This window comes from Syngnathus leptorhynchus, chromosome 4 (assembly GCF_054491065.1).
Source record: "Syngnathus leptorhynchus isolate UIUO chromosome 4, UIUO_Slep, whole genome shotgun sequence".
Taxonomy (NCBI): domain Eukaryota; kingdom Metazoa; phylum Chordata; class Actinopteri; order Syngnathiformes; family Syngnathidae; genus Syngnathus; species Syngnathus leptorhynchus.
The window spans coordinates 11,325,569-11,345,444 of record NC_141198.1 but is presented as its reverse complement, the minus strand read 5'-3'; the positions used below and the strand labels follow the sequence as shown (position 1 = coordinate 11,345,444).

The 19,876-nt window shown below is 41.0% G+C and overlaps 1 protein-coding gene across 1 annotated transcript; it reads right to left on the bottom strand.

Moving 5' to 3' along the window:
- Nucleotides 1-1,152: 1,152 nt before the first annotated feature.
- Nucleotides 1,153-12,825, bottom strand: homer1b (homer scaffold protein 1b). The gene is made up of 8 exons (XM_085909959.1): nt 12,523-12,825; nt 10,632-10,763; nt 9,542-9,634; nt 7,277-7,425; nt 2,197-2,353; nt 1,911-2,021; nt 1,771-1,851; nt 1,153-1,693 (listed from the first exon to the last, which is right to left on the bottom strand). The coding sequence occupies exons 1-8, from the start codon at nt 12,823-12,825 to the stop codon at nt 1,502-1,504; spliced, it is 1,218 nt and encodes a 405-aa protein (XP_085766085.1). The 3' UTR covers nt 1,153-1,501.
- Between the last annotated feature and the right edge of the window lie 7,051 nt (nt 12,826-19,876).

Genomic DNA, 19,876 nt, shown 5'->3' with positions numbered 1-19,876 from the left:
AGTAACATTTAAAAAAAAAATGCAAATGGATGAAAATCATGAGGAGAAATCCATATATGCAGAAAATCACTGCAAATAGGAATTAGGTAATGCCAATGAACTAAAACAACACCTAGCTAAGATAAAATGTTAAGTAAAACATTGTGTGTATTGTATTGAAGACTTTGCATTATGATCTGATGGAGATAAAAATAGAAATTAATGGACCCTTCGGATGGATGGTCTTGGTATGTGGTCCATCTGCTGTAAAAGGTCAATGATTGCTTTTTTTTCTAATTCATATAAAAAGTCCACTGCTATCAAGGAAGGTTTTGAAGTGTAACATATTGTAACGCGGTTTGGTGACAGCTCTGTGCGTCCAGACATTGGGAGCATCTGCAATGTTCCTTTGTGTTTTTGTGGAAAGTCGTCCATTAATTTTCCAGAACTGTGACACTTAGTTGCTTCTCTGTACAGTCGAGTCACTTTGAATCAGCGTAGCATGAGGACAATGTTTGGAAAAGATCTGGCAGCTTTGGCGACATTTTTTTCTTGACTGTCTTAAAAGCAATTATATCCACATGACTTTCCACGTTTGTCAGGGTAGAGTGAACTGGGGTTGGGGGTTGCGGGTTGCGGGTTGGGGGGGGGAGCGTTGCTACAAGCAGTGATGTAGTGTAGTTTTTGCAGTGAAACAACAGATGGCACTGAGGCACAGTTAAGTGGGAGTGTGCACGTGGGCGTCAGAGGGGCTCGGAGTCAGATCAATTCAGCAAGCAGCCAATAATAATAATAATAATATCAGTTGTTCTTTCCCTTTTCAATTGAAAATTATCTAATTAATGTTATGTGATTGTTGATAGCCAATTGATAAATGTGACTGATTAGTTTGGTGGGGTTTTTTTTGGTTTAAATTGAGATAGGTTAATTGATCGTGTTTCTCGTTTATCTCTGGAGCAAGTGAGTCAATGTCTAATATCAGCTTGGTTATCAATTTTAATTTATAAAACACAAATAAAATATAGCACAAGACACAAATTGAAAAATTGTCCATGTATTGGTTTTGGAATATTAGAATATTATTGTCACTGACAATATTTCTCATACTGACCAATAGATGGGGAGAACTTGGCGCCTACACATTAAATACAATTAATTAGTGGGATTCAGGTGAAGAGGAATCAAATTAGTGGTACAAAATTCACAGTTGTGGAATTTTGGATGGAGAAGCAGCATGATGTCATCTTCTGGCGCCACGCCATCGCCATCTACTGGTTAGTATGAGAAATGTTTGTGACAAATTCCTAAAACAAATACACAGGCAATTATTTTAATTGTGTCAAACTGAAAATGGAAAGAAGGAATGATACATAGATTCAATGAGGCAAAGATGAGTCTCGTTATCTGAGCTACAAGGGGGAAGATCGCAATCAGATTTTTGAGGGCTCTCAACTTCATCATGGGGAAGGTGGCGTGAATGGTTGTATGGCTCTGTAATGAAGACGTGTGGCAGCTCCTTTTCTTAGCTGGCCTCCTCTATGAGTCGGGCCAGGGTGTCTCTGAGCTCGGTCAGCTCAAAGATCTTGCCGTCCAGCAGCTCCAGCAGCGTTCGCAGGCTCTTCCTGAAGTTCTCCTGTTCCTCCTGAGTCTCCTCCAGCCGCTGCTCGGCCCCCGCCAGCTGCTGCTCCAGCACCCGACTGCGGAGCTCCGTTTCCTTTTGAGGGAGAAGCAAAAGGCACATTTGGGACAAGACGGTGCCATCTATAATTCAGCAGAGGGACGAAGGCTGACCTCGAGTTTCTGGGAGAGAGTGTCTTTCTGCTCCATGAGGTCATTCATGTTTTCCAATTCTTCTTTTAGTTTTTCCATTTCCTGGAAAATGACAGCATAGAGTCAAATGGTGTAAAGTGATGTTTTGGACACAAACTCACCTCTTCTTTGTCCCTCAGGGTTGCCTCCAGTTCCTCGATGGTTTGGTTGAGTTCTGTCTTCTGAGATTTGATGGCCGGGCTTTGGTTGCTCTGGCATTCGAGCTCTGTCACCTAAAAGGAGTTGAATAACATTGATCATGATCACAACTAGCTTCTCTTCATCTGAATGCCAAAACTTTTCCCTCCAAGCCTCACATGATGAGCGCTTCATTTTGCAGCAAATGTATTTTGCGTATCGAAAAGAACACGTCACCTCGCGGTGCATGAAATGAAGCCCCCCGCTTACTCGTTTGTGTAGTCTCTCGGCCTCCTCCTGGTAGGCAGCCAGTTGTTGTTTCCACTGTTTGACGTTGGCAGTAGACTCCAGCAGAGCCGCTGTTAGCTTGGCATTGTTCCCCTTTAGTGCCTCCAACTCGGCTTCCCAGTGTTTTGTCATTGCCGGGCTGCGAGACACAATCATACATATAGTGACTTGAAAAACAGCGGACAGTTACAATTGAACATGACACAGTCCAAGCTTGCAGAGGGTGTAATCTATCGGCCTTGAATCAATCCACTTATCTGCCAATTTTCTTTCATTCCATTGTCCATCTGTCGTTTGTTAATCCATCCGGCGGCTCGCCATACATCCATTTAGCAACCTACAGACCAATCTCGCCCTCATCACTCATCATCCATACGCAGATCTACTGCTCCATTAGCCATCAATGCATCCATCCATCCATCCATCCATCCATCCATCCATCCATCCATCCATCCATCCATCCATCCATCCATCCATCCATCCATCCTACATACAGTACATCTTAACCTAAAGACCTTTATATCCATCCATTCTTCCGTTTATCATCTCGCCATCCATTATCCAGCCATCATCTGTTTATCCGTCCACCGTTCAATCTGTACGCCATAAACATTTAACGCACCTATCCATCCTACACATGCATTGCAGTCGACATCAAGACCAGAAACCATTTCCCTATCAATCGACTGTAATCTGAGATTATAGCCCCAGACTGTCCGAGGCCTAATCTAATCCAGATCTACGAGAAGATGAGAAGTGTGACCGAGGGAGAAAGTGAATAAATTGTGAATGAGCGTTATGACAGAGAGAAAAAGATGTACATGCCGCAATGTTCAGAGTTGAGGTTTGATTTCAATATGAACATTTTACTTCCACATCACATTTGATCTATTGGTGGAGCTACATTCACTGCGGATGTTTAGATAATGCTCTCTGGCTGCTTTTCAAAGAGTAGTTGAAGAGTACCAACGTCAGCAAAAGTCAGGTCCTTGACATGTCCAACAATATTCAGGTTCTTTTCTGTTCTCCTCCCTTGTCATCACAAACACACATATATGGAGATATAGAATCCCACTTTTTCCAATAGCAGCCTCAATGTGCACTCACGGAGAAAAATCCCTGATCTAATTCACTCGACACTCCTACGGCGCCTTCACTTCTTACACAACAGCCGCCCCCCTCTTGGAGTGCAAATGTGTGTGTGTGTGTGTGTGTGTGTGTGTGTGTGTGTGTGTGTGTGTGTGTGTGTGTGTGACGCATAGGAGGGAGACGACACGCCATCCTACACATGCGAACTGACAGATACACGCACACATATACACACACACACATACACACACGCTGTCACCAAAGCACGTCAATGTATAAACCCCACACGGGCGCTCGGAGAACAGGAGAGCAGGAGAGCCGTCAAGAAGTGAAGACGGAGACGGACGGAAAAGGCAAAAGCTAGCAATGGAGCAATAAATGGAGAAAGATGGCGGTGATTGTCCTTCAATGAGTGATTGGAGGCTGAATTTGGGCCAGGGACAACGCGGATTGTGTGTGGGTCACAGGGACGGTAAGTTAACTGATGTCTCGGGAATTCTTAAGCGACATTTTGCATTTGCTGAGTTGTTTTACTTGCATTGCTCGACAACTCAGTTGTAATATTTTCAATTTGTTTGTATCAGAGTATCTGTTCAAAGTAGTTGATGAAGTGTACACAAAACTTTGAAAACTTTTTGTGAACAGTTACTTCTGCACAATGTGCTTGAAAGTACAGCAGGATTTGTTGTTGTTGTTGTGCATTTTGACTGTATTGCTTTGTACCCACTTGAGCCATCCCATAACTCCTAAATAAACAATTTGTCCTTGACTCTTCTCCAGTTAATAGAAATCCCCTCAAAGGATCAACTCAACGTGTGTGATTCCCTCCATTTGTCTGCATCACACGTGCGCTGACGTTGCAGCATCGTCAGGCTACTTCTTCCCCCTCACTGAACACCTTCAAGAAGCAGTTGCCATGGCAGCAGCGGAGGAAGGCGCTCACGGCGCTGTGACGTTTGGCATACGCAACGCCCCCGTTCACTCAAGACCACCAAAAAAAGAAATAAAACTCCTCGCAGGCCAACACATCAAGCTGTCTGTCATCCTCCGCTTGGCACCCACACACGAGGGCCTACGCTTGCAAAATTATCTGGGCTCAGCACACACAAGCACCCAGTGAGTGCCGGTTTAGGCACCAAAGTTAAAAAAAAAAAAGTACACCTACGAAATTTGTCTCCTTAGCTATCATTTCATTACGTGATTAGCAATAGCAGCAGGCAACTAAAATGTATATTATATTTAACACAAAGTAGTGAGTGAATTACAAATTGTGTTCTAATAAAATGGTTTTACAGTATAATCGTGGCTGTGTTGGTTCACAATTATTTTATTGGAAAACAAAATCAAATTAATTTTTACTTGTTGAATGGGCATTATTGATTAGTTGCTATTCTGTAATGAGTTTTTTTTTTTTTTCAAATTAAAACACAAAATTATTTTGAAACCTGAATCTGAATCCATCTGTTTAATTCCGCACTGCTTATACTCATTAGCTGATTTTTGGGCAAGAGGTGGAGACCACCCTGGACGGGTCAACAGCCAAATAGACAAACCATACGGACAATTTAACACACTGAAAAAAATGATGTGTTGAATTTACTCACTTTTAGCGATTGCACAAAATAATATCATCTGGATACATTTGTAAGTAGATGTATGAGTCTACTTAAAAAAAAAAAAAACATCAGGATCCAGATGGTTTTGTGCAATTACTTGGCAAAATAAAATTCAACAATACATTTTTCAGTGCTGGGGTGACAAACTCACTTTTGTCACTGGTTCTAATCGTGGTTATGGTTTCAATCGGGGCACCGTTATGACTGAAAACCAATGTACAGCAAATTTATGACTGCCTCATATTATCACATACACATAACAAATTGAAGCATTGTTAGTTTTAAAATAAGAAGCCAGGAAAAAAAAGTTCAATTATTTTTCTATTTATTTTTAAAAGGGGGTTTGGTCACATAAAATGGTTGCAATATGTCAACATTACTAAAAGTGAAGACAGTTTGAAATTTTGTACTTAGCAAGAGACATGACGCATATTATTTGCTTAGTTTACAGTTAATCTACGTTCAAAATTAATAATTGATTGCAAAGCTCAAAATGATGCCACAAATCACCAAAATCTTTAAAAAGTACTTATTTTCAAAGGGTATAATGAAATTATTTTTTTCCTTTAAAATTTAACAACTTTTTAAAGTCTTCCTTCTCTCAAAATGAATCAATTCAACTAATGAACAAACATTTTGACTGATGCATTATTAATTCTAGTCCTAACTAGATAATAATTTGAAAATGGATCAGAAATTATTTGTGTCGCCTGCCATTTACATTAAAGCATATCACACATTCAAGTGGTATTGGACCACAAATAATTTATTCAAAATGCTCCTGACACATTGGGAAAAAAGTGTGTGGGATTTACATAAAAAAAAAAAAAAATAACACGTATGAATATTGATTGCACACAATAAAATCAGGTTTCACCATTGCACAAAATAAAATCATATTCATGTTGTTGAAACATGACAGTAATGCATGCAAACAACGTCCATACTTTTCTCAATGTAAATCCAACAGACATTTTTTCAGGGCAGCACATAATAAGGGAAAAACAAGGATGGAATACTGCAGCCATCCTCTTTGCATATACCTCTAAAATGAGAAAAGACAGAGGTTTGCTTGTTATGTCCAAGCTTGCAGTGGCAAGTTCCCGAGTGGAGCCTGTCTCCCACGCACACAGCGTTAAGAGACACACACACACACACACACACACAACACACACACACACACACACACACACACACACACACACACACACACACCTCGCTACAAGCTGCTCTCACTGCACACAGCTTCTCCTGAGCCATAAAGAATTCATGATGGAACACTGGGAATTCCAAAGCATTCATGCTTAAGATTTTAAACCCATTTGGAAACATATGATTAAATTCCCACCAAAGGCCTCCAACATGGACTTTCATTTGGAACTAATGAATGATAATACATTACTTGATTGATGTCTTTAATTCAGACGATCGAGGAAAATTGAAATGATTGGTACAAGATTACAGAGACGTGACAGTAAATGATACATTCCTCGGAACATAGCAGCTCAATTTTGAAAAGAGAGAAGGAGAGCGAGACAGCATGAGAGAGAGCGAGAGCAAGAGAGTGATAGAGCGAGAGAGCGAGAGAGAGAGAGAGAGAGAGGAGAGCCTTTGTACACTCTTTTTTTCATTTTGTCTTTTTCCACCGCCCACTCCACACATTGTGTAAGTCTTATAGAACAAGTCATTGACACCTTTTTAGGCATAAATTGGAAAAACTGTCCATGTGCTGCACCTCCATCAAATATTTGAGATCAGATCTCACAACAGTGCATATGGATCAGATAAGGAACATAATCCACTGCTAAGAAGAGCAATAATACAGTAGCATGCACTGTCAGATACACACATTATTAGATTGCAGTTACATGTAAAAAGAAAGCATAAAGTTAGCTAGCATACTAATTTGATCAACAAGCATGTTTAAAATGGCCCCATAAACTATTCCTGAGAACCAATTGGTCCAATAGTACACAATCACTGCACCAAAATATCACCATGTCCAAGTCATGGCATGTATATTTATAAGCTTTGAGCCTGATCTTTTTTTTTTTTTTTGAGATATTGTAAACAGCAGTAGTCAGCCATGTCATGACAGCCCTATCAGAAAGAGCAGACCCGACAAGTCTTAAACTGCTCCCTAGAGAGGAGAGACATGAGAAAGCAGTGATGAATAGTGGGAGAACACCTCACCATGCTGACATGGCAACAGCCACTAAAATAAAAAAAAAATATTGGCTCACACAAGCAAAAAACAAAAAAAGCAAAGTGCTAACTGTGTGCTTCAAAGGGACAAGACAGGAAGTAGAGCACCTGAGGCGGGTGCGACATGGCGGATGCCGGCGTGGGCGACGTACCTATGAGCGAAGGCCAGTGCGTTTTGTGACGGTTCTGGTCTGGAGTCTGAGTTGGGGGTCGTATCACAGATTTCATCTGTGCCGTTGATATTTTCCATGGGTGGAGTCACAGGGGTCAAAGGTGACGAGAAATCCCCCGCTGGAGACTCCTTCGGGTGAAAGAAAAATGTGCATCATAAGTCATTTTTGTCATCACTCTGCAAATGTTGGAAGCACAAAAATGTGACTTTTTGATCAGCCACGGTTTAATTACACTGTGTGAATCGTAACAAAACCAAAAGGTAAGCAAAGCTGCTTTTGAAGTCCAACCCAAATATGTTCAGTCTGAAAAAAAAAAAAAATGCCTCACTGTTCAACTCGCTGTCGCAATATTTTTGAAAGTGCGCGCATACACAATTCATGGCTACATTTCATCAAGGCTTTGCGCAACAACAGAAAAATCTAGAACGACAAAGTCAATCTCCAGGGTCTTTTATTATAGCAAGCAGAGAACCTCATAAATGAATCATCTTTCCCATATACGTAAATAGTTCACTGGGGAAATGATGGAGGTGTGTTTGTATGCGCTTGCTGGGCCGCCTCCAATACTGATGAACTCTTTATGAGCACTCGCACGTGCTGATAGCTTGTTAAATAGCTCACTATAGCGTTGGGTAAATTGAACGAGTGCAGCTTATCTTTATGTCCCATACAAGCCGAGACAAATCATCCACATACATGAAACAAAGCTATTAGGTCTTAGGGCACAACGGCCCGGTTTGTATACATTCCTAATGGACGAGAAGGAAGTCAGAGATAAGAGACAGATTATGTCTCTTGTTACACTTCCCGTTTCTCATTCAAAGTGGTCAAGTCCGGTTGGGATTCGGCTTAATGGGAGAAACATGTCGCGCTCTGCTTTAGTTTTCCTGTCCTTCTTTTTTTAAAGGAACAATTCCTTCCTTCCGTGATGAAAATGCAAACTTTGAATAGAGGGAGATTTTCTCTCGTTTGTGATGGCGGCGCGATGATTCGAGCTTTTGTAACAAAGCTCCGTAAAGGCCTGTTAACAACATTTAAACGACAGCACATATTTCTCCTTTGAAACACACTCATTTCCTCCCACAAACTTCTATTATGTAACATTCCATAGAAAAGCCTCACATGCAGACTACTTGTCATCCAGAAGAGCTTTGTTTATTTCAGTTCATGAATATAAAGTTGCCCATTATACAGAGTTAAGAGGCAAACACTCCCATGGGACAAAAGGGTTAGGGAAGCACAGGGAGGCAACCATCTTGAGTAACATCAAAATGGATGCTAAACATTTCATTAGAAGGCAGAGGAGCCGCTCGGCCAGATTTCCATTTTCTACCGCTTCTTCTCTTCAGAATTGCGTGATTGTGAGCTGGAGCCTATCCCAGCTGACTTTGGGAACACCCAGGACTGGTCGCCAGTTATTCCCGGGGCATATATAGAAAGACACTGTGGACTGACAGTCTTCAATGAACTTAATTTGCGAGCGTGAGGAACAATGCCATTTAATACAGTAGAAATCAAATAATATATTCCTCGTAGGACAATATTTAGGGCTCTGTTTTCATGAGCGGTGTAATTCTTGACGATGTCCGCAGGCAGGCGGATTTGCAGGGGGAGGATTGTGCCTCTGTGGTCACAGTTGACTTCATTCATTGCCAATCAAAGCGGCCTTCTCTCATTTGCTTTAAAGCTCAGCAAAAATGGGAGAAGGAGCAACATTTTTGCATGCTAATACGCAACAGCATCTTACTACTGGTATGCTCTGGCCAAGATTTTAGCCACACCTAAACAATCTAAAAATGAGATCTAATGCAATGTCCGATAATGTTCTTTTAGAAATATGATACTGCAAATGATCGGAGATGATTTGAAATCATGTTTATCATTGTGGACTGCATCATATAAAGTGCATTTCAGATATTTTGCCAACTTTGATGTAGATAAAAGTAAGTAAGCCTGCCATCACTCCTGCAAAATAACATCATGGTGAAACGATTGTTAAATTAATAGCAATCTCAATTCTTAATTCTTCATAAACTTTTAAAAAAAAACAATAAGCGATTTTGAATTCCATAAATTAGAAAATGTAAATATGTGCATCGTACGAATAAAAGACAAAGTCTCTATCAATGATATTTTCATATAGCAGTATAATAAACTTAGATGTTGTCATTGATTGTTTTCTCTAACACTTTCTTTATTTGAGTATAAAGTTTGGGGATGCTTTTTGGTTCTGACTTGACATACCTGAGATGGCGAAGTGGCCATTTCCATCTTCTCTTGGCTTTTCTCTTTAGCAAGCCTCGCTGCTTCTTTATACTCTGCAAACTTCTCTGCAAACTGCACACACATGCACACACACACACACGCAAATATTAGTCACTGTGACGTGCAACATTACGATATTTCAAATGTTCCTTTAAATTCAAGTCTACAGTTGAGTGGAGGAGTGTCTGGTTGGAAACTTGAGTCACTCTCAGGTCTGCCATCTGTAGATAGGCAGCCGGTAACTCGATAGCATTAGGATAATAATAGGATAGCTCTCGTCTCATCAAAGCAAATCCAATAGAAGTCAGTGTGCGACGTGAAGACATTGGATGTGCCATACCACAAGATATAATGAATGTTTATGAGGATTTTTTTTTTTTAAAGAATTTTGGGAGGGTAATAAAAGTCAATTAGTGGGTAAAAGTCACATCCAAGGGTAGAAAAATGTTGAAGGCCATGATTAGTGTTTGAATGCTGCTTACTAATAGCGGCCCCATGAACATAAAAGTAGTAATTTATTCCTCATATAAACTGCTTTACTCCCTATTTTATTGAGATCGCGGCATATGTCTGGTGTAAGGGTTACTCACACGACACAATTATTGTATTTGAAAATAATTGACTTGTCAGATACACAGAGAATTATCAATTACTGCTTTACAGTGGAAGAAAGCCGAGCGTAAATACTATCCTGTGCTAAATGTCTACCTTACATTAAAATTGAGGGCCTGGCAGCTGACCAAATCACATCAGCCTATATAAAATCATGCACTCACATTTACGAGTGAACCATTGGATATAAATAACTTAAAGGAAAAAGGTGAAGGGATTTATGGGTAGTATTAAGAGCAGCTATTGAGGGAAGGGGGAGAGGCCCAGTGTCGTACCTGATATTAATATCCAAGATAAAATGTGAAACAGGAAATACACTCTATATCAGCTTTGGTTATAAGCATCTTTATCTTTGCTTGGCTTGCCTGACACATTGGATGCGGCCATACTTTTGAGTTTGTTCTGGTTCTGTTGTGCCACAGCTTGATCATACTAGAGAGGGGGGGGGGGGTGTTACCTTGGACAGATGATGTTCAGTGGAGAATCCCAGGCCGTAGACAGTGTTAGCGCGACTGTCTGCCCACTGGCCAAACTTCTGTGAGGTCTTTGTGAACGTCATGTTGGGACTGATGGTGCTGTTAATTATAGCCTGCGGCGCAGAGGAGACCCACTTAATACATTTTAAATGAACTTACTACAGTGTGTTTAATGTATCTGAGTGCATGTGCAGGTCAAATGGAGAAGCAAAGAAAGGGACTATTTTGGGTTCGGGTTAGTTGGGTTAACTAAAGTTTAGGAATCAAAATGTCAATGGAAATACCTTTTTTGATTTTTATTATTCATTTATTTGTTATATTTTATTTTAATATATTTTATTTACAATTTGTTTATTCATTTATTCAAATGTATTTGATAACGAAAATAAGCTTCCAATAGCTTATATATTGTATATATTGTGTTTATAATGTATTAATTAATTTATTAAAAATGTATTTGGTAACAAAAATAAGCTTGTAATAGCTGCAATGCATTTACTGGATTACATATCAGTCCAAAAAAAAAATCTAAAGGAATGTTTCTAAAATTGTGGCAACAAAATGAACCTCGTGAGGACAAAATACTAGAAACACCTCTGAGTATAAGCACAATTCAGTTGTTCAGTATTATAGCTGGTAAGTGGACAGTGAGGCCCTCATTTTACCATCAACAAATCAATCAACTTTCCAGACCAACTAATGTTGAAATAACACTGTTTTTTCACCCCATAAATTCTAGTTATAATAGACTCGAGCAATGGAAAGTGATTCTTCATAAATATCTCCAGACGTAGCAGAGCGCTCGAGACAGTGTTAAAAGGTCATGAATTATGTAGAGACTTTACTCAGCACACTTTGGTCAGTTAATGAGAATTGTTGGCAGTGAGAAAAAAATATTTTAAGTCTTCCATACTGTAATCCAACATCTCTAAAGCAGAGCTAATTAACAGCTAATCGATCAGTGGTGATGCTGTGGAACATTCTGATTAACTGACATCAATAAGAGTATGGCAAAGGTTATGTTCGGCATGCATGAGTGCTACATAATCAATTCATTTGCTCGTGTTAATGTGGTGTGAGGTGCTGGAGGAAATGTTAAAGTTACATTATTATCATTATGGCATGTTCACCGTTGCTTTTCTTATTTACCATCTCGACTCTTATTCACAACCCTCGACTTGATCGTGAATGAATTATAACGATTATCTGAATACCTTGATGCATATTGCGCAAGACAATGTTGAGGGAATTCCGAGACTTGTTTCGAAATAAAATATATGTATTTGAAGATAATTCCTGAAAACGGAAAAATACTGAGATCTACGTAGTACTGAATTATGGAAATCTACTCTCAGGTTTTTTTTTTGGGGGGGGGGACGACTTACAATCCTCAAATCCCACTTATTACAAGACCAATTAAAGATAATATAACATAGTAACATCCATTTTAAGTCACATTCAATAGAATTGGTGATTTTTTTTAATCATTCAAAATTGGCAGGCTTTTGTAGAAAACTCTTCTTTGTTATCTGTCAGATTAAGGCTGTACATTATATCTGACAGACTTGCAGAAACAGCACATGTGCAGATAGTATTTATATGCACAGTCTCAGCACACACACACACACACACACACACACACACACACACACACACACACACACACACACACACACACACACACACATAAGGACGCATTGAAACATGAGCTACAAGTCCTTTGACAGTGTGCAATGCTTTCACAGTGCTAAAGAGCAGAAGCACCTCTTGCAAAGTTTTGTGAAAGCAAGACACCTTGATAAAACCAGGCCAGTGAGCAGGAGTTGAAGAAAGTGCAAAATGCAAATGCTACAGGAAAGGACTTAAGCTCACCTTGGTACCATCCAGGCTGATGATGCGGTAGACATTGCGAGTACTGTCGTAAAAGTAGGACACGGTGACGGCATGCTTGCTGGTGGGCAGCCAGTTCTTCTTGGTGTTGGGGTCAATTTGGAAGACGTGGGCCCGCGTGCTGTAAATGGGCTGCTCCCTGAAGGGGACGAAAAAAAAGTTATGAACTTCTTTGTGCCGCAGTACCAATGTCTCTCCGAAGCCAACGCCGGCGCTGAAACTCCTGTTGTCCGCCGGAGAACCCGATCTCCCGGGCAACTGAAAAACGAGCTCGCCATCCCCCATCGTTACCGAAAAATAAAGTCCAAACCAAAACGACTATGAATGTGCATGGTCCAAGTATGCGCAGGTGTATTCTTGACTATAAATGTGTCATCATCATTGGCAGCCAACTGCAGTCATGCAGTCTTTGCCCTCTTTTGCAGTCAGTGGCGTCTCTCTATGCGCCGATATGGGAATGTCTGCAGCAACGAGCGAGGGTCACACAGGCGAGAAAAGAAAGCCTTTCGGGCTAAATATAGACAGTAGGCCACGCTTTGCTGCCAAAGACACACCCCGCTGGACACCACTTTCCACATGGACTAACTTTCCTCCATGTGTGTATATAGAAACAGACCCTGTGGAAGACTCTCAAAGGAACAAGTGCACCTGTCAAAGAATGCATCCAAATAGTTTGGTTAAGTCATCTAAAGGCTGAATTATTTTTTTTTGTCCAACTCTTCTATTATGGGAAGGCCACGGACAGCAAAATATATTTGGAAATAATTTGTGCAAAACTTTATAGAAAGTCATTACAGGGGAGTGGAGGTTGATTGTGTATCTGTGAGGAACAGCCCCTGCTTGCTTTTAAAAGTATAAAATGATAGTTGGTTCAATGAATTGATTTATATAATAATTCAGAGGGATTGACGCAGGCTGTTCTCATATTTATCAATGAAACACGATGACATTCACCACATGTCGGTGGAGCTCAGAATCTGGCCGCCTGCCTGCCTTGATCAAATCCACCAAAATCGTGTTACACCTGCGCCACAACTTAGACCTGCTTTTAGCCAGTCTAAATTCTAGTCTGTTTTCTTTCACGACGCACCACATTCTCTTTCGAAAATATTGTCGTTGGATTTATATCAGTGTAGCTTATACGCGTGATATAAAGCTCCATGATGGGTTCATCTGATTTGACTTAATTCCTTATTGACCTTTGTATGACACCCAAAGAAGAGTCTGGATTGACCCCTGCCAGTGGAGGACACTCAAGTCTTTGGATTCTCCATTCATGCATCTGTTTCCATTGCTTTTTTTAAGCGTTGACATTGCCCTCATCCTTGATAGCATTGAGTCGGCTTTTCGGGTACAATCTACATTCAGTACACACTTCAACATGCACACACACACCCAGTCAAAGCACAGGGTGCAGGGGGGAAACATTCTGAGCTAGCAGTGCTGGCAGAGCGGGAGATAGAGAAGTGCTTACACTGCACTGAGGGGGTGATGAGGGACATCAAAGGCTTGGTATATAAATGAATATTAAAATTCATCAGCAGTACCCCTCCTGTGTGTGATTAGCCCAGACTGGATAAGACAGAACAACACGGAAACAGGGGGAAGTTAGTCGGGAGGAGCCTGATGGGAGAACGGGGAGCGCATAGGAAGTGCGAGAGTGAATTTGGGCTGATTACTGCTTCTCCACAAAGCTGCTTGTGGAGTGCAAATTATCATAATCATGGACAGCAGTGCAAGTGGCGGAACTGTGAGTCATTGCAACTGTGCACACATCACACAAGCACGGCCTGTCTGTGTGATCTGTGCAATAGCTGCTTGGCAACTGGCGTCCTATCACATTGCATAATTCGACAAAGCTTTGGCTAATTTGGCTTGTCGCTCACTTGGGCGCGCATCAAACAGCACAACATTCCTGCGCTTTGATTCTCACGTGAATGCCAGAGCGTTTTGTTACCATATGTGACACCCACCAGTTGGCGGGAGAAAAAAAGGGTCGACCTACTTCTACATTCATATGATGTTTTTTTTATCCTTCATGTGTCCTTGAAACAGTTTTTCATTCATTTTAATCAGCAGCTAAATTACATCATCGTTATTTCCTGGAGGTCTGTTGCAATCATAACTGACCCCGTTTGCTCTCATAATTTATTAAAAGGGATCTCAACCCCAAATTTTTCTATAGAATAATATGCTGTATGTGTTTTCATTAGTGTAAACACATAATTCTGATTAATATTGCTTTTGTGGGATACAAATTCACCGGTTTTTAAGCATTTTAGGGGGCCGCCATCTTGCCACTTGCTGATGACTGATTATGACATCACAATTGCTCATGGCTCAAGTAATAACCAATCACGGCTCAGCTTCAGAAAACCGGCGAGCCAAGATTGGCCGTAAACTGAGCCTGTGATGTCATTTTCAGTCGACAGCAAGTGGCAAAATGGTCACCCCGTGAAATGAGTAAAAACAGGTGCATTTTGGTGTTAAATTCATATTCCACGAATGCAGTATTATCCAGAATCCTATGTTGAAGACTAGTTGCCTAGAACATACTGCAAAGAATTTTGGGGAGGTTGACTTCCCATTAGAAAATGCATGGGAAGAATCGTATATGATATGAAAATCACAATACTGAGGCAAAAGAATCACATTTGGAATATTTTTTTTCCAAATGATTCACACCTCCAACAGATGAAGTACGTCTGTTGTCTGGTTGCGAGTCAGTTGCCTGTGAGGCATGACAGAAAGACACGCGCACACATGCACACACACTTCTTCAGTTGGAGCAGGAGTGACAAGTGTTGTCTATACGATGCACCGCAGGGGCTTGTTGCACAGATGTGAACAACTTCACTGCTTTCACTTGTGTCACTTCATCATGCAAAAAGGCTGCATGCTATTTTCTACTTCGGTGTGTCCCCTTTAACTATCCAGCTGCCTCTGTTTTGTGCAGGAAAAACAAGCATTGCATAATAGTTGTCCATCCCAGGAGAGCTCACTTTCCTTAGACACCTTGACCCCCACGCAGTACCCAAGAGGCTTTTCTTCTTGAGATTTTTTTTTTTTATTCCACAGAGAAGCGCTTGAAAGAGAGTTGAGCTCACATTAGGCTGAGTGCTTATTAATGAGTGCGCTTCAAGTTGCTCTATTTACTGAACGTGCCTTAGATGACCCCGTTTGTAACTTTCCCCTACAGTACACACTCCTGATAACATGGGGGAGGAGAATTGATCGTTTTCCTATTGAAAGTTGATAGACATCTCTAATTGTTGTCCACATTCCCCAACGTGTCAAAACAGCAAGCAGAAAGATGCTCGGTATTGAACCAAGGGTGACGAGGGACTGGTAAGAAAAATCACACTACACTTCAAAAAATTGGGAAAACAGAAGAATGGCCCAGTTTAGTCATTCTTGTGGAAAGCAGGAAATACTATCAGTCAGTGATCACGTGGGCTATTGTGCCTCTTTAAGGTACATGACGGAGACTCCTCAATGTAGTAGTCAGTGCCTTTTGCATGCTTTTGCAATTAAAAAATAGAAAACGAAGAACTGGTGCTAATTCTTCTGGCTGAAGCTCTACACTGGCAACAGCTCAGTGTTGTGAAAGTGCCAGCAGTTGTTACAGCAGTGATCCTCCAAGTGTGATACTTGTAGTACCACTAGTGACAGGTAGGGCTCACTCTCGTGGTATGCAAAAGAATCACTGCCCAACGCACGTTGTAATTAACTTTTTGCTACAACGTATTTTCATTTAATCTAAAAGTCAGTCATGTACCGTAAGTACAATTTGTATTTCTATTTAACTTTAATGTTCAAATTGAAGTGAAGTATTTTTACAAGAATATCAAATGTATTTTTTAGGAATAAAATATAAAACTCCTGTTTTTATTAGAATTCTCCCTAATGTATGTTTTTGGTCACGTAAATTTGTATAAAGTTGTTATTAAATGAACATTGCAGCAATAATAAAAGTAGAAGCAAAAGCAAAAACAAAATAAAAATAGTACAAAGTGTTCTAATGGGAATAAAGTGCCTGGGGTTAAACACTCAGGCTAATAATTTTATACAAATGTTGCCAATTTATTTAATTAATCAATTAATTCAATTTATTTATTTATTTATTCACGCAAAAAAAAAAAAAAAAAAAAAAAAAGTTTCACAAAAACTTTTTTTTCCTGGGTTTTCTTTTTGTTCAAAATAAGTGATTTGGGTAAAACCAATTTATGTTTCACTGTTTACTAAAAAACGATTGAGGTAGAAACAAACATTTCTTGTGTGATGGAATAAGAGAGTCTAATCTTTCATTTAATATTCAGTGAGCTAGAAAGATCAGTCAGAATGCTCTAAATTGGCTAGCACTCAAGAGGTTGTCTTTTTTTTTTTTAAAGGCTTGCATTATATGCATCTGATTATGAGTGATTGGTTGTCTCTTGATGCCCTGTGATTGGCTGAGGACTAGTCCAATCCTGCTAGTCTAATGAGGACAAGAACTGTTTAAAAAAATTGGACTGATGTTAGAAGTTTAGCTGATACAGAAGGGCAAACGTCAATACTTACATGTTGCCATGACAACGAACATTTTTTATTCCATTGGTAAAGCATTGATGTTATCAGTCCAACTAGAAAGATTAATAGGCATAGACTTGAACCAGGAGTTTGAAATGTAAAATACGATTGTAATTGGGTGCCAGAACTACACCTTTAAACATCCTCAAAGCATCTGTGCAGGTACATACCAACACATGAAGCCTTGCTGTGCTCTCAATCGCATTTGACATGTTCCATTGTGGATCAATTGACTCACTGTGTCGGTTGCATAAGAGTACCTTAGTCACCAGCGTGGCAGAACTCGGCAAGAGCTGCCGCTAGGTGGGAGACCGTTGGATGGATGGATGGATGGATGGATGGATGGATGGATGGATGGATGGATGGATGGATGGATGGATGGATGGATGGATGGATGGATGGATGGATGGATGGATGGATGGATGGATGGATGATGTGCTGCTGCCCACACTGTGGGAGGTGTGAATGCGCTCTGGAGAAGCCTGTGCATTATAACTAATGCAGGAGTTTTTGGCTGGAATTGCACCATGCCTCGCACCATATTATCAACCTCCTGGTGGGTCATTAATCCCACTAAACTGTGGGAGACATCTGTTAATGAAAGCAAGGCCTGGTGGGGGTTAGGGACCACTGGGCTCAAGATGGGTGGGTGGGAGGCATGAAAATGAGCGCTGTTGCACACCAAGCAGGTACATCGCGCTGGTGGGCGCATGTTGTAGGAGATATTTAAGGTCACAGCTGCTGCCATGGAGACAAGATGCCACTCTCAGTCACACAAATAGTGTTCAGCATTGTCAAGACTTCCATCCCGGCATCGAAAGACCAGGAACAGGATGTACAGAGCGTTGGCAAAATAGATGTCTGACAACATTGGAGGAAAGAAAATCACATACTTATGTTCAAAACTTACATAACTGTCTATATTGTAGGCTGGGAGCACACAGTGTGATGGCGAGGTGGGATTGTTTCATTCGCCAAGGGGTTTTCACATTTGCTTGTGCAGCTTCCTATCTTCCATGAATCACTTACCAAGAAATATGGCATGAAATTAAATACGTTTTGGTGGCAAGGGGCTATATTTGATCTGATTGAAGCTGAATGAAATGGTGATCATCAAGATTGCTTATTTGACAGTCGTTAAAATGAACATTCGGGCCAGGTTAGGGGGTTTGGACACTTAAAGGTAATACACCTTTGAATACCTCTCAGACGGTTCATATCAAAATCAAGAACTGATATATTTGTTTCAGCTTTGTAGCTTGGACCTCAATACACTGGGTAACTTGACACAATCTACTGGAATTTATATGGAATATAATTGGGGAAGGAACTTTTGGACTTCCGTTTTGTCTTACTTTGGGAACAAACTATCCCTTAGGAATCTCAAAGTTAGGGGATGAATGCAACTTTCCACGTTGGGCCTTACGTCCAGCTTATTAACAGACCTAATTAAGAACAACGTTCATTTGAAGAGCATTTTATGATCAAGCGCATCACTCGAATATTAATCATTAAAACGGTGCATTTTAATATTGTGTTAGTAACATAAAACGCTTTGCATCTTTGCTGTGTTTTGCATGTCCATAGAGGGTTAGTGTGAGCCGAGCTGTGATAATAACCTAATCACTTACCCCATTGTTGATGCTGAAACGCAAGGCGACACCTCTGGTAACAAGAAGCAATCTCGCTCGGATAAAAGACGCTGCGTCTGTATGATGGTGTTGTGTCCACACTGCAGCCTCCCCTGTTCAATCACCGTCGGTTGCGTCTGCAGGAATGTGATGACAAGTGCTCCATCCCCCGCGGCTGGCTGTCACTGCGCGGACCCACGCAGAAACGTTGCCGTGCGCATGGTTCCAAATCTGAGGTTCGTCCTCCCTCCCTCCCGGCGCCGGAGCTGGAGATCCGACGAGGTGCCGCGAGGCGTCAATGACCGATTCCAAGCTGGAGGAGGAAGAGGACGAGGCTGAGGAAGGGTGGAAAAGCCCCGCTTCGTGGAATGGGAAAGAAACCAGAGGCGGTTGATAACACACAGCAGCAGCAGCAGCAGCGGCGGCAACAGCAGCAGCAGCGGCGGGAGCAGCAGCAGCAGCAGCAGCAGCAGCACAGCGTCCACCCGCCTCCCTCTCCCTTATTACCATTGGCTCACAGGCTACACCCCCACATTTCTGAGTGCATCATTTCTGCGCTGCTCTAAGGCGCCTGACTGCAGTCGATGTAGATTAATATACATAAACAATTGTTTATAGAGACAATGTATACATAAATAACGATACGTTTGTATCATACACGTTTGATTTGGTTTCCACATCTGGTTGCGAGTGATGATGCACCGTCCGCCTTCCTCCCACGGAACAGCGCGTCACTATCGAACTTCCGACGTCACCGCACCTTCCTCCGCAGTGACGTCACTGGCATCTCAAGAGACTCGTTTCTTTTTGAGGCATTGTTGACCAAGTTTCTTGGGAAGTAAAGCTGCATCAAACACACTATTAGAAACACCCGCACAATGTGGATCAGTACTTGACTTGTCTACGTGTTTATTTTTCTGATTACTTTTAGATTTATTTTTCTCACTACTTTATGTTGTTACTCCCACCTTCTTTTTACGCCACTTTGTTAAAATAGTATTGTTACTTAAGTAACAATACTTTTACATCAAGGTAAAATGATCCAAGAACTGTCATATATAATATATTGATCATATATTGAAGTGCATCAGTCCTAATGGCAAGCCTGTCCAATCTTGTTCCCAGACTTTAAAATA

Excerpts from the sequence above, each read along its gene's own strand:
- homer1b (XM_085909959.1), bottom strand. The coding sequence starts at position 12,825 with ATGGGGGATGGCGAGCTCGTTTTTCAGTTGCCCGGGAGATCGGGTTCT. Across the intron at positions 2,354-7,276 it reads GCACTGGCCTTCGCTCATAG|CCCGGCAATGACAAAACACT; the intron begins GTACGTCGCCCA and ends TGTGTCTCGCAG. Across the intron at positions 1,694-1,770 it reads CTCTCTCCCAGAAACTCGAG|GAAACGGAGCTCCGCAGTCG; the intron begins GTCAGCCTTCGT and ends CTCCCTCAAAAG.